Here is a 14458-nt window from a genome sequence, read left to right on the forward strand (position 1 = left end):
TGCTGAGCTAGGGTTTGCTGCAGCTAGGGTTTGCTGCAGCTAGGGTTTGCTGCAGCTAGGGTTTGCTGCAGCTAGGGTTTGCTGAGCTAGGGTTTGCTGCAGCTAGGGTTTGCTGCAGCTAGGGTTTGCTGCAGCTAGGGCTTGCTGCAGCTAGGGTTTGCTGAGCTAGGGTTTGCTGCAGCTAGGGTTTGCTGCAGCTAGGGTTTGCTGCAGCTAGGGTTTGCTGCAGCTAGGGTTTGCTGCAGCAGCACAAACCATTGCCGTCGGCGTAAAGAGCCTTTAAGCCCGAAAAACCCTCGAGGCCTCCCAAGGAAGAAAAGCCTCTGCGGTGTACGTACAGCACAGAGTTCAGTGCTGCTGTTCTGTAATAGACTTTTGGCTTTTCGCGCAGCAGCGCGGAAAGCGCCTCGCAGGTCATTTCCGCCATTGCAGCAAACCCTAAACCCTAAACCCTAAACCCTAAACCCTAAACCCTAAACCCTGCGCACGCGCCGGCCCGGCGAAGAACTGGAAACTCGCCAAAAAGCAAACGAGACGCAGCACAAACTCTGAAACTCCACTCCTCTACACACTCAGTAAGTGCTGCTGCTGCTGCTGCTGCTGCTGCTGCTGCTGCTGCTGCTGCTGCTGCTGCTGCTGGCTAGACAAAGCGAAGCCGCGGGGGAGCTGCAGCAGAAGCAAAAACACCCAACTTAAATAAAACGAATTTATTTTTAATAATTCAAAAAGAACAAATTTCAACTCTTAGCTGGCTAGATGGCCGGAGTGTACAGACACTGCATGCACCAGCATGCGGTCACTGCAGCAGCAGCAGCAGCAGCAGCAGCAAGAGCTGCTGCTGCTGCTGCTGCAGGTACAATTTTAGAGCAAGGGCACCATCTCTTTAAATGGTTTAAATTCTTTTTTAGATCTCTTGCCACTGCGAATTACAAGCCCACCATCGACAGCAGCAGCAGCAGTTGCTGCTGCTGCTGTTCTCGTTCGCGCTGCAGCAGCAGCAGCTGCTGCTGCTGCTCTAGAAAGCCACTAGCTGCAACGCCGAGATCTATTAGCAGCAGTTCAATATAGATGCTGCAGATGCTGCTACAACGACTGCAGCAGCAGCAGCACTAACTAACGGCTGACGCGGCTGCAGCAGCAGCAGCAGCAGCAACAGCAGCAGCAGCAAAGGCCGCAGGAGCTGCAGCAGCAACGGCAGCAGCAACAGCAAGCTATGCTGGCTCCGAACGCATTCCAGTGGGGCCACCGCTGCCTCAGCGGGCCACTCTCTCGCTGCAGAGCCGCAGCAGCAGCAGCAACTGCAGCAGCAACTGCAGCAGCAACTGCAGCAGCAACTGCAGCAACAACGACCGAAACGGCAGCAGCAACAGCAGCAGCAGCAGGAGCCCCGCTACGTGAACGTCGGGGACGGTGGCTGGCTGCTGCAGGAGTGCCTGCTGCACCTGCTGCTGGGTCAGCAGCAGCAGCAGCAGCAGCAGCAGCAGCAGGAGCAGCAGTCTTCTTCAGGCGCACGGTGCATGCAGCAGCAGCTGCTGCGGAGGCAGCAGATGCTGCGGCAGCAACCCATGCTGCAGCAGCAGCAGCAGCAGGATCAGATCGCAGCAGCAGAAAACGCTTCACAGTTGCTGCTGCATCTCGGCAGCTTGCGGCGGAAGTGCCGCTGCAGCTGCTGCGGGCTGCAGCAGCACCAGCAGCAGATGCAGCAGCAGCAACAGATGCAGCAGCAGCAGCAGAAGAAGCAGCAGCAGAAGACGTAGCAGCAGCAGACTGGTGCCCGCTGCGGGCCCTGTGGAGGCGTTGTGTGCAAGAGCGGCAGCAGCAGCTGCAGCAGCAGCAGCTGCAGCAGCAGCAGCAGCAGCAGCAGCAGCAGCAGCAGCAGCTGGACCTGGGCGAGGGCGAGGATCCGCTGACGCTGGAACATATCTGTCTTCTTCTTGAGGTGTGGAGGCTAGGCCGCAACACCAAAACCCTAAACCCTAAACCCTAGTTCCCAAACCCTAACTCTCAGACGCTAAACCCTAAACCCTAGTTCCCTGTCGAGTCCCGAGCATTCGACTCGTTTCTCGCTCACGCACCTCGGCAGCAAGGTTCAGGGTTTAGGGTTTAGGGTTTAGGGTTTAGGGTTTAGGGTTTAGGGTTTGCGCTGCAGGGCTGCCTCGCAATTGGCCTGCGCGAGTTTACTGTTCTTGGGGGCCTCCTCAGCCTGGGCCGTTCTGCTGCAGCAGCAGCAGCAGAGCCTGAGTCTCTGCTGCAGCAGCTGCCACGTCAGCCCAAACCCTAAACCCTAAACCCTAAACCCTAAACCCTAAACTCTAGACCCTAGCAGTGGAGGGCGCCTGCTGCAGGGGGAGAATGGCCGCAGCAGCACAGCTTCAGTCCTGGTGTTTAGGCTGTCGGCGAACTGTGTAGGGTTTAAGGCCTAGGGTTTAGGGTTTAGGGTTTAGGGTTTAGGGTTTAGGGTTTAGGGTTAGGGTTTGCGTTCAGGAGTGAGTAGAGCTGTCCGCCGTTTGGCTTTTCTCCATTTTGATTTTTTCGAAGAAGCACAAACCGCGCTGCAGCAAATAGGACCTGAGAAGGGTAAACGCTAAACCCTAAACCCTAAACCCTAAACCCTAAACCCTAATTCGTGGTATTCATGCTGGAAGATTTGGCCCCCGCCTTCAAAGCCTACGCCTTAGGGCGTTGTGTGTCGAGTGAAGGGTTTAGGGTTTAGGGTTTAGGGTTTTGAGCGTAAGACTCAGAACCAAGGCTGCGCCTTGAACCCTGAACCCTTGGCCTAAACCCTCAGGAGGGTTTAGGGTTTAGGGTTTTGAAAAGGGCGCGTGAGTGGTTATAGTCTGTGCTGAAGTCCAGTACCCAGGGGTTCAGGCTAAGGGTTTAGGGTTTAGGGTTTAGGGTTTAGGGTTTAGGGTTTGTGCGCAGCGGCCGCCCTTTGGGATATTTGGGACCTCTGCGATGTTGCTGAGGCCTTTGCGCAGCAGCGGATGCCATCTGCTGCTGTTGCTGCTGCTGCTGCTGCACTGTTGCAGCAGCAGCAGCAGCAGGAAGAGCTGCTGCTGCCGTTTGCTGCTGCAGCGCGGCTGCTGCTGGCCTTTGCCCATGTGGACATTCACTCAGCCGCGGTGCTGCAGCCGCTGCAGCAGCAGCTGCAGCAGCAGCTGCAGCAGCTGCAGCAGCAGCAGCAGCAGCAGCAGCAGCTGCAGCGGGAAGACGCCCTCGCGCTGGGCGCAGCAGCAGAAGCAGCCCTGCTGCTGCTGCATCACCAGCAGCAGCAAGAAGGGATGCAGTGGGCCCCTTTGCTGCTGGCCTTTGTGGAAAAGTGAGCAGCAGCACAAGAATTAGGGTTTAGGGGACTGCTTTAGGGTTTAGGGTTTAGGGTTTAGAGCGCTGCGGGCCTCCTGTTGGTCTTAGTAAAGTTCAGGGCTTGACGTGCCGCTGCTGCTGCTGCTGCTGCTGCTGCTGCTGCTGCAGGGCTGCTGCATTTGCTGCTGCGCAGCCTGAGACCTTCTGGACGCGTCCTTCAAATGCTCGGCTCCACAGGTGCTGCAAACCCTAAACCCTAAACCCTAGACTCGGCGCGTGGCGGCAAAGAAGTAGCGAATCAGGGTTTAGGGTTTAGGGTTTAGGGTTTAGGGTTTAGGGTTTGGCAATGCGCAGGCAACTTCTTCTCTGCCGAGTAGCGCTGCGCACTCTAGACCGCTCCCTTTACGAACAGCTTGACCGTAAGCTTTCTGAGGGGATGAGCTTTTAGGGTTTAGGGTTTAGGGTTTAGGGTTTAGGGTTTAGGGTTTGGGACTCAGGGTTAGGAATTTATGAATTAGGGTTTAGGGTTTAGGACCTGGGCTTTGGGGTTTGAGGCTTCGACTTGAAACTTTTGTCACAGTGAATACCCAGCGTTTCTGCTTCTCCCAAAATAAAGGCCATACGGTGGTTTAATGCAAGGCGTTTAGGGTTTAGGGTTTAGGGTTTAGGGTTTAGGTATGAGGTTTTAGGGTTTACGGTTTGGCGTTTTGCCCGCAGACGATACACGAAACATCCTGCGGCAGCTGCAGCGCATCGAAATCACTTTGAGCCCGAGACCCCCGACAGTTTTCGTTAAAAAGGTATGGATTAGGGTTTAGGGTTTAGGGTTTAGGGTTTAGGGTTTAGGGTTTAGGGTTTAGGGTTTAGGGCTTGGGGTTCAGGGTTGTGGGGTCTGAGTTTTGGGCCCTAGGGCTTCCTTTGTTTTGTGGGGATCGCCATGAAATGAGGGTTTAGAAATTCGATGCAGCAGCCACGTTTATATATCATGGAACTACGAATTTAGGATTTAGGGTTTAGGGTTTAGGGTTTAGGGTTTAGGGTCTAGGGTTTGTGGCTTTCAGTTGAGTGCTATTCTGACCAAGCTGCGCATTGCCCACCAACTCTATCCAATGCGGTGGGTCTCTTGCTGCGGTGTGTGGAGGCCTCAAGCTTAGGGTTTAGGGTTTAGGGTTTAGGGTTTAGGGTTTAGGGTTTAGGGTTTGCATGCATGCAGAGGGGTTCTTTGCTTCGACATTCTAGAAAGAGACAGGAGACTCGCGTGGTGCTGCGACAGCGCAGATCGTTTCTACGTGGGCACCAACAGCAAGACTGCAGCAGGTAGGGTTTAGGGTTTAGGGTTTAGGGTTTAGGGTTTAGAGTTTAGGGTTTTGGGCTTAGGGTTTGGGGTTTGGGCTCTCATAGTAGGATTGCGCTTCTTGCTTGTACTTGAGAGATGAGGGTTTGGGCTTTCTTGCTTTTTGCTTGAGACTTAGGGCTTAGGGTTTAGGGTTTAGGGTTTAGGGTTCGGGTTTTCATAGTAGGATTGCGCATCTTGCTTGTACTTGAGACATGAGGGTTCGGGATTAGGGTTTAGGGATTAGGGTTTAGGGTTTAGGGTTTAGGGTTTAGGGTTCGATGTGCAGTTCGTCTACAAGAAAAGATCGTGCGCGGGCTCGGCATTCGCATGGCGAATTGCGCCTATTGGCAGTGGAGCAAAATGAAGTAAACCCTAAACCCTAAACCCTAAACCCTCGATACTTTTCCCTCTGGGGGACAACTCTAAACCCCATGCCTTTGCTGCACTACAGAAACCCTAATTTTGTGTTTCTGGCGCCTTAAAAAGCGAAGTGCATAGGGTTTAGGGTTTAGGGTTTAGGGTCTAGGGTTTAGGGTTTAGGGTTTAGGGTTTAGGGTTTAGGGTTGTCTGAAGGGCTAGAAGAACCCGCATCGAGTTCGTTCGCATGAGCCGCTACTACGCGTTGCAAGACCGCCGGTGAGCCCTAAACCCTAAACCCTAAACCCTAAACCCTAGAGCGTTGGGGTGTGTTAACCTCTAGGGCCGGCGAAGACGTTGTAGAGGGCATCGAGGGTTTAGGGTTTAGGGTTTAGGGTTTAGGGTTTAGGGTTTGTGCTGCAGAGAAATCGACGTGGAGTTCGAGGGGTGGCTGTTGCCCCACGTGCATCATGTGCACCGCAAAAACAACATTGAGGCCTTTTGCCATTTCCCCAACAACCAGCCTCTGGGCTACGCCGTTTACTAAACCCTAAACCCTAAACCCTAAACCCTAAACCCTAATTTGGGTCTGCCGCCAAAGAGGCAGGCAACTGTTTGTACTCTAGGTGGCTGCCGTTTGCGTGTTTAGCAACTTTGGTAGCTTGGGGTTTAGGGTTTAGGGTTCTCCCGCCTAGTGTTTAGGGTTTAGGGTTTAGGGTGGACGATCTGAGGGTTTAGGGTTTAGCAGTGAAGGGTTTTGAGTCTGAACTACAGTGTTCAAGTTTGGGGGTTTAGCGGGGGTTTAGCGCTTAGGGTTTAGGGTTTAGAGCTGAAGTGACCATAGCCCATCATGTAGGGTTTGGGGTCTGGGGTTTAGGGTTTAGGACTGACTTCTCAAACATGCAGGGCTCAAGGGTGTATTGCTGAGGGTCTAGGGTTTAGGGTTTACGGTTATGAGTCTAGGGTTTAGAGTTTGTGTAGCAAAGCGGCCAGCCCGGCTGTGGATGGCGTGGGTGGGGCCGTTGCCTGCATCCAACTAGTGCTCAAAACCAATTGAAATGGATTAAAATGTAATTTAATTTTGTAATTTTAATTTAAAATTAAATTTAAATGACTGAAAAGCCTCCGCTGAGCTGCGCTGGCCTGCTCGAGCGACGGCGCGGCGGTGTCGATACACCGCGCGGGCGGCTTCCGGTGTCTGTGCAGTGCGCGCCGTCCAAACCGTTTAAATTCAATAAATTTAAAATTAGAATTATTAATTTAAAATAATTTGCAGAATTAAATTGTTTATTAGGAGCTGGCTTTCTCGCGCGGCCCGCGAGAACCCCGGGCGTGGCGCGGGCGCGCCCGAGGCCGCCGCAGGGGTTTGGACCGCCGCTTCGCGCTGCTGGCCAATTAACGGAGAAACAGAATCAAAAAGGATTTATTTTATTTCAATTAAAAGAATTTGCGAGATTTAAAGCAGCAAAAGAAGGACAGGCGGTGTGTGTGGGCTCGTGTGCGCCGCCCCAGGGCTAGACCAGTGGTCACTCGGGCTGTACATACACTGCAGCAGCAGCAGCAGCAGCAGCAGCAGCTGCTGCTGCTGCTGCTAAGTGCTGAAGCTCCAGATTCTTCAGCCAGATTTTCCTTAAAGGTTTCTTTTGGGTATTTATTTATTGGTGAGAGCTGTCTGTACACCTCGGCGCCCTCGCCAGCTTCCTGCTGTCCCTGCAGCTTCCTTTTCTTTTCTTTCTTTGTTTCTCTTTGCTGCTGCTGCTGCTGCTGCTGCTGCTGCTGCTTCATTTGCTTCTTGGCTTGTCTGTCGCCAGCAGCAGGGGACACTTTCCGGGCTCTGGTCTGTAGACACATCGGCCTGCTGCTGCTGCTGCTGCTGCTGCTGCTGCTGCTGCTGCTGCTTATGTTTGCAGCCTCCCAACACAGGTAGGGCCTCGCCGCAACAGCAGAAACAGCAGCAGCAGCAACAACAGCAGCAGCAACAACAGCAGCAACAGCAGCAGTAACAGCAGCAGTAACAGCAGCAGCAACAGCAGCAGCATCAAACGCAGCAGCAACTCACGCCACAGGGGACGGCTAGTGATCGTTCCCCAAACTCGAACCAGTGAGGGATAACCCTAAACCCTAAACCCTAAACCCTAAACCCTAAACCCTAAACCCTAAACCCTTGGGGGTTCGGCCAATTCTTTTCCACAGCGAGCCTGAGGGGGAGTTCTCCGTTTCTTTGCCTCCTACGCTCACTGGACCCTTCTTAATTTGCTGTTTCTCTTGCTGCTGCTGCTGCTGCTGCTGCTGCTGCTGTTGCTGCTGCTGCTGCTGCTTTTGCTGCGCTGCCCCTGTTGCTGCAGTCTTTCGAAGATGGTGTCTCCCAAGCCTTCGCGCTGGGATATGCAGCCAGCAGCAGCAGCAAAAGCAGCAGCAGCAGCAGCAGCAGCAGCAGCAGCAGCAAGGGGAGGCGGAGGAAGCAAAGAACACAGAGAGACAAAGGGATGGTCTCCTTGGGCCTCTTCTGCTGCTTTCGGCCGTTCCGATCTTCACCTAGAGGAGACACTCACCGGTGGTGGGCCCCTGCTGCTGCTGCTGCTGCTGCTGCAGCTGCTGCTGCTGCTGCTGCAGCTGCTGCTGCTGTTGCCGTTGCTGTTGCTGCTGTTGCGGCTGCTGTTGCTGCTGTTGCGGTTGCTGTTGCTGTTGCTGCTGTTGCTGCTGCTGATTCAAACTGAAGCAGCAGCAAGGGCCTCCAGCTGCAGCAGCGCATGCAGGAGACAAGTGACACACGCTGCTGCTTGCTGCTGCTGCTTCTCCTCAGCAGCTTTTTGTCTCCTTTTGTTTTTATTTGCAGCAGCAGCCACAAGAGACGCCAGCAGCAAAAGAGAGACACAAGAAGCAGAAGAGACAGAAGGAGACGCCCCAACTTCGGCGGGAGCTTCCGAGTGCAGCAGCTGCAGCAGCAACAGTCCAGCCAGCGACAGCAGCAGCAGCAGCAGCGACAGCAGCAGCAGCGACAGCAGCAGCAGCAGCGACAGCAGCAGCAACGACAGCAGCAGCAACGACAGCAGCAGCAACGACAGCAGCAGCAATGACAGCAGCAGCAACGATAGCAGCAGCAACGACTGCAGCAGCAACGACTGTAGCAGCAACGACTGCAGCAGCAGCAGCAACGACAGCAGCAGCAGCGGCAACAGCAGCAGCAGCAGCAGCAGCTATTGGATGGCGGAGACCATCTGCAGCAGCAGCACAACACATGTGTCTTTTGAGCTGAGACAGAGTCTCCTCGGCCTAGGCAATGTGGCGCTGCAGGCAGCAGAGCAGCAGCAGCAGCAGCAGGAGCAGCAGCTGCTGTGGGAGCAGGAGCAGCAGCAGCTGGTGCAGCTGCTGCAGCAGCAGCCGCTGCAGCAGCAGGAAGAGCCTTCTGAGGGCCTCAAGTTCCTGTGTCTCTTGGGAAGCGAACTGGGGGAGCAGCAGCAGCAAAATGGTGAGTTTAAAAAGACAAAAAGGAGACACAATTTGAATAGTTTTAATTCTTTTTTGGCAGCAAAGACAAGCAGCAAGTGTCTCCTTTGAGCAGCAGCAACTGCGAAAGAGGCAGAGCAGCTGCTGCTTGTTTGCTGCTGCGCTGCAGCAGACGTGGAGGCGCTGCTGCTGCAGCCCGCCGCGCGCCCCGCCTCTCTGCACCCGCTGCAGCAGCAGGAGCAGCACCTGCTGCTGCTGCTGCAGCAGCAGCAGCAGCAACAGGAGCAGCAGGAAGATGAGGAATCCCTGGAGATGAAGCGCCGCGTCGAAGAGCTCGTGGAGAACATTGTGGGGCCCACCCATATCTCCCTAGGCTGCTTCCTGCAGCAGCAGCAGCAGCAGCAGCAGCAGCAGCAGCAGCAGCAGCAAGACATGTGCTTCGAAGGAGTTGTTGCTGCGCTGCGGCAGCTAGCGCAGCGCGCCACCCCACACCAGCGTTTGCTGCTGGAAGACATAATTAGTCTCGGGCCCCGCGACTCTGGACTCCGCAGCAGCAGCAGCAGCAACAGCAGCAGCCGCAACAACAACGGCAACAGCAACGGCAGCAGCAGCAAGAGCAGCAGCAGCAGCAGCAGCAGCAGCAGCAGCAGCAGCAGCAGCAAGCCCTCCCGCACCGCTAGAGACCGCCCTTGGCAGTCGGCGCCCCCCAGTGAGCATCTGAAGTGCCCCCCGGCTGCTGCATCTGCTGCTGCTGCTGCTGCTGCTGCTGCTGTTTTTCTCGCTGTTGCTGCTGCTGCCTTTCTCGTCGTTGCTGCTGCTGCTGTTGTTGCTGCAGCTGTTGGAGTCGTTCTGCCGTCTGCGCAGCTGCTGCTGTTGCTGCTGCTGCTGCGCGCGGCGCCGCTGTTGCCGCCGCTGCTGCTGCTGCTGCTGCTGCTGCTGCTGCGGACGCTGTGCTTGCTGCTGCGCGGGGTGTCTGTACAGCTGAGAGCTGCTGCTGCTGGCCCCCCTGGGAACGCGAGCTGCTGCTGCAGGCTTTAAAGTCTCTTTATGGAGATCAAATTTTGCCAACAGCTTTTAACTTGAAAGGCAGACTTTTGGAAAACGGCTGCTCCGCCCAGGTGGCCGCCAACTTCGTAAGGGTTTAGGGTTTAGGGTTTAGGGTTTAGGGTTTGGGGTTAGGGTTTGGGGGTTGGGGCCTAGGGTTGGGGTCGAGGGTTTAGGGTTTAGGGTTTAGGGTTTAGGGTTTGGGCTCAGGGCGTAGAGTGGCTGCTCCGCGCAGCTGGCCACCAACATCGCAAGGGTTTAGGGTTTAGGGGTTGGGGTTAAGGGTTTGGGGTCGAGGGTTTAGGGTTTGGGTTCAGGGCGCAGAGTTTAGTGAGGGCTTAGGGTTTAGGGTTTTGCGTGCTACGGGGCTCTTCTCGGGGGGTTTAGGACTTGTGATGTTTTTATTTTTAAGAGAGTCTAGGGTTTAGGATTAAGGTTTAGGATTAGGGTTTAGGGTTTTGGGTTTGGGGGCACGGAGGCGAGTAGTATAAATGCATAAATAGGATGCCTAGAAGTTCATTTATATTTAGCCCGAGGGTTTAGGGTTTAGGGTTTAGGGTTTGGGGTTTAGGGTTTAGGGTCTATGCAGAAATTACTGTATATTAGCTTTTCTAGCGGCTGCTTTCTTCAGGCTCTGCGGCTTAGTGTCTGGGTGAGAGGGAGAGGGTTTAGGGTTTAGGGTTTAGGGTTTAGGGTTGAGGGTTTAGGGTTTAGGGTCTAGGGTTGAGGGTTTAGGGTTTAGGGTTTAGAGTCTACGCGTCTGCAGGCGCTTGCTCTGGCGCCGCTCTAGGCAAGTCTTTCGGGTGTTTATTATAAATGCAACTTTTTCATAATTGCATTTCTTTTTGCGAAAAGCTAATTAAAAAAGTTGCATTTGCATGCATTTTGAATAGTTTTTATTTCAAAAGAAACAAACAATTAAAGTTGCATTTGCATGCATTTTAAATAGTTTTTATTTCGAAAGAAACACCCCACACTTCGCTGCGGTGTCTGTACAGCTGAGCTACTACAAGCAGATGAAAGACATGTGCGTGGTGGACTGTCTGAGCAGCAGCAGCAGCAGCAGCAGCAGCAGCAGCAGCGGCAGCAGCGGCGGCAGCAGCAGGGAACCAGTGGTCTACTTGCTGCTGCCGCCCCCAGACCACCGGGGCTGGATCGATGCAAACGATCCCAACGATCCCTACCCCACACTTATGTGGGAAAGCTTTTTCGAGTTCATTCAAAGCAGCGCCTTTTCCCAGTGTTCTAGACTCCGAATTGGAGGCGGACGGTGCCTAAACCCTAAACCCTAAACCCTAAACCCTAAACCCTAAACCCTAAACCCTAAACCCTAAACCCTTGACCATTAACGTGTTTTCGAGTTCATTCAAAGCAGCGCTTTTTCCCAGTGTTCTAGACTCCGAATTGGAGGCGGACGGTGCCTAAACCCTTAACCCTAAACCCTAAACCCTAAACCCTAAACCCTAAACCCTAAACCCTAAACCCTAAACCCTAAACCCTTGACCATTAACGTGTTTTCGAGTTCATTCAAAGCAGCGCTTTTTCCCAGTGTTCTAGACTCCGAATTGGAGGCGGACGGTGCCTAAACCCTAAACCCTAAACCCTAAACCCTAAACCCTAAACCCTAAACCCTAAACCCTAAACCCTAAACCCTTGACCAATAACGCGTTTTCGAGTTTATTCAAAGCAGTGCCTTTTCCCAGTGCTCCGGACTCCGAATTCGACGCTGCGCAAGCCGCAGAGCCTAAACCCTAAACCGCAAACCGCAAACCCTAAACCCTAAACCCTAAACCCTAAATCCGTGTTTGCTGCTGCTGCTGCTGCAGCTACGGAATGGCCTGCTTCCTGCGGCGGCTGGACTTGCCGTTTTTTCGGGCTTTTTCTCTGGGCCAACTTTGCCACATTGTGCAGTTGGCCATTTCCAAGTGGAAAGTTTTGGCTTACGAAAATAGTGTCATTAAACCCATCAACCAGTGCAAAAAGGTCGTCCAGGCCATGCTCGTGAGGCCTGCTGCTGCTGCTGCTGCTGCTGCTGCTGCTGCTGCTGCTGCTGCTGCTGCTGCTGCTGCTGCTGCTGGTGTGGGCGTGGGTGTGGGTGTGGCTGCTGATGGTGGTGCTGTGGGTGTGGGGGTGGCTGCTGATGGTGGTGCTGATGCTGGTGGTGGTGGCGGCGGTGCTGCTGCTGCTGCTGCTGCTGCTGCTGCTGCTGCTGCGGCTTCTGCTGCTGCTGCTGCTGCTGCGGCTGCTGCTGCAGTGGCACGGCAGAGCTGCAGCAGCAGAGGCGGCAGAGCTCCAGCAGCAGCAGCAAAGCAGACACCATACATGTGTGTGCGCATGTGCACTTATGCAAGATGTGCTGCTTCTGAATTCCCCTGCTGCTGCTGCTGCTGCTGCTGCTGCTGCTGCTGCTGCAGCGGCTGCCAGAAAGGACCAACAGCAGAAACTACATCAGCAGCATCGAAGAGCTGCAAAGTTGTCTCCTCGAGCTGCTGCGCGCAAACCCTCAGGGACTTCCTCTGTCGGTCTTGAGCCGCAAGTTCAAACTCAGGTCCAAACCCTAAACCCTAAACCCTAAACCCTAAACCCTAAACCCGGAAGTTTGGGCGCAAGCTCGCTGCATCCAGCTTGCGACAAATATAAACCCTAGCTCGAAATCTCAAACTCAATGCCAAACCCTAAACCCTAAACCCTAATTTCAACAATTCCGAGTTAGCTCTTGCGCAAGTTATGTTTCAGAAGCTTCAAGGGTTTTGTCCCTCTGTGAGCTGCAGTGTGTGCCTCCACCTCTTGATCAGGGTTTAGGGTTTAGGGTTTAGGGTTTAGGGTTTGCGCGCAGGTTTGGAAAGGAGCTGTCTCAGACTGTCTTCAGCTGCACTAAACTTCAAGACTTAATGCTGCTGCCGGAAATTCGGGCAGTTTGCACTGTTGTCAAGGTACCGTAAACCCTAAACCCTAAACCCTAAACCCTAAACCCTAAACCGTAAAGCCTGAGTCCTCAGAGAAGGGGTTTGGGCCAGGCTTTTGGCCCGCAGAGGCGGTGAGGGATGCTGTACTAGCGCTAGGGTTTAGGGTTTAGGGTTTAGGGTTTAGGGTTTGTTTGTTTCAGAGAGCCCGGCAAATCAAAGTTGTTCCCCTACGGCCTGGCTGGACCCCTGAGGATACACCTCAAAACCCTAATCCAACGCCATCTCTATAAACCCTCGAGCAAGCAAGCACCTCCCCGCTGCTGCTGCTGCTGCAGCTGCTGCTGCAGCTGCTGCTGCAGCTGCTGCTGTAACTGCTGCTGCAGGAGCAGCAGCAGCTGCTGCTGCAGCTGCAGCTGCGGCAACAACAGCCGCCGCCCCCGCCGCTGCAGCAGCAGCCTGCCTTGCTGTTCTCGCTGGAGACGCAGGAGCATCAGCCGCAGCAGCAACTGCAGCAGCAGCAGCAGCAGCAGCAGCAGCAGCAAGACACGAAAGACAGCAGCAGAAGCTCCACTTGTTATTTATTTTTCTTCTTCAGCACCAGCATAAATATGCAGGTGCTGCTAAAAGCACAAAAGAAAACCCACCTGGTCAGGTGGATGTACACCCCGTGCCCACGCAGTGGGGTCCGCGCAACTGCATGCATTCAACTCCAAACCCTAAACCCTAAACCCTAAACCCTAAACCCTTAGTCCCAGTGCACATTCATATACATATTTTTTTCTATCGAAAAACAAAACTAATTTTTCAAGTCATACCCCAACTTTCAATTACCTCTATAAACCCCATGGCCAAGACGGGGGCCCCTGGGGGCCCTCTAGGGGCCTTTAAGGGGGGCCCCCTGGGGGCCCTCAAGGGGGGCCCCTGGGGGCCCCCCTACTGGAGGTCCCTGGGAGCCCCAGTTGGGGGGCCCCCTACCCTAGTGGGGGCCCCCCTGTCCTAGTAGGGGCCCCCCAGAGAGACCCAAGTGCTAGCCCTAATAAGACTTTCTAGGGGGCCCCCGTAAGTGGGCCTTCTTAGCTTGGGGGCCCCCATAGGGGGCCCTGGAAACAGTGCAGAAGGGGGCCCCTTTAAGGGTCTTTTGAGGGTACGAAAGGGGGCCCCTCAACGGCTCACGAGGGCCTCAATGCGCTGCGTGAGGGCCCCTAGAGGGGCCCCCAAAGGGTTCCTCAAGGGGCCCCAAAAAAGGGTTTGGGGGCCCCCACGGGGTTTATCCCCACAGCTAGTCTTCTAAGGGGCCCCATAGAGAAAACTCTCTAGGGGGCCCCCAAGAGGGGCCCCTCCTGTGTGGAATCCCTCACAAAGGGGGCCCCCTAGGGGCCCCCCTAGGGGCCCCCCTAGGGGGCCCCCTAGGGGTTCATTATAGAGACAAGACCAACTGATCTAATTAAGGGAAACCCCGCGACAACAAGCATTAGGCTTTGAGGGTTTAGGGTTTCGACTGGAGGGTTTAGGAAGACCCTAGCGAACCGGTTAAACGTCGTTGTCTCGAGGCTGGGACGAGGGTTTAGGGTTTAGGGTTTGGGGCAGAGCTAGGGTTTAGGGTTTGGGCCAGAGCTAGGGTTTAGGGTTTGGGCCTAGTTTTCTCTTTGTTCTTCCCTCCGGTGTACGTACACCTCAACGCTGCTGGGCAGCGGGAGCTGGAGGGCTGCAGGCCCCTCAATTGTAAACCCTAAACCCTAAACCCTAAACCCTAAACCCTAAGCCCTTGTACTTGGAGGTGTTTGGGAGGCCCTCGAATAACGGGAGCGCAGGCTAGGAGAGTCCTGGAGAAAGTCCCAGTGCTTAGAACCAGGGTTTATAAATCTAGGGTTTAGTGTTTAGGGTTTCGAACATTAGGGTTTAGGGTTTGGAGGAGAGCTGCAGCGGTGCGCCAGCTAGACAAAGAGTAAGGCCTCCGGAACTTGCTGGGTCTGTTTGCAGGCACCGGTCCCGTATATGATCAAGTCGCTGATTTAGGGTTTAGGGTTTAGGGTTTGGGGTGCAGCGGGTAGGGCGGGCGGGTGGG

The 14458-nt window shown here is 54.6% G+C and overlaps 3 protein-coding genes across 3 annotated transcripts; 2 read left to right on the forward strand and 1 right to left on the reverse strand.

Moving 5' to 3' along the window:
- Positions 1–229: 229 nt before the first annotated feature.
- On the reverse strand, positions 230–427 carry ENH_00083710 (leucine rich repeat protein, putative; the record flags this gene model as incomplete). The annotated part of the gene is made up of 1 exon (XM_013583466.1): positions 230–427. The coding sequence occupies one exon, from the start codon at positions 425–427 to the stop codon at positions 230–232; it is 198 nt and encodes a 65-aa protein (XP_013438920.1).
- A 708-nt stretch (positions 428–1135) lies between these two features.
- ENH_00083720 (hypothetical protein, conserved) lies at positions 1136–5543 on the forward strand (the record flags this gene model as incomplete). Its single annotated transcript, XM_013583467.1, has 12 exons — positions 1136–1939; positions 2150–2264; positions 2485–2577; positions 2923–3319; positions 3472–3540; positions 3658–3722; positions 4021–4103; positions 4365–4417; positions 4517–4620; positions 4926–5004; positions 5213–5275; positions 5420–5543. Coding segments are annotated over 12 exons (2049 nt in total), but the record flags the coding sequence as incomplete, so codon positions are not given.
- Positions 5544–7351: 1808 nt separating this feature from the next.
- ENH_00083730 (hypothetical protein, conserved) lies at positions 7352–14409 on the forward strand (the record flags this gene model as incomplete). The annotated part of the gene is made up of 10 exons (XM_013583468.1): positions 7352–7553; positions 7833–8465; positions 8613–9152; positions 9425–9576; positions 10486–10682; positions 11314–11815; positions 11902–12035; positions 12324–12420; positions 12777–13007; positions 14374–14409. 10 exons carry the CDS (start codon positions 7352–7354, stop codon positions 14407–14409), a joined length of 2724 nt encoding a protein of 907 aa, XP_013438922.1.
- Between the last annotated feature and the right edge of the window lie 49 nt (positions 14410–14458).

Source organism: Eimeria necatrix, genomic scaffold (assembly GCF_000499385.1).
Source record: "Eimeria necatrix Houghton genomic scaffold, Enh_scaff944, whole genome shotgun sequence".
Lineage (NCBI taxonomy): Eukaryota > Apicomplexa > Conoidasida > Eucoccidiorida > Eimeriidae > Eimeria > Eimeria necatrix.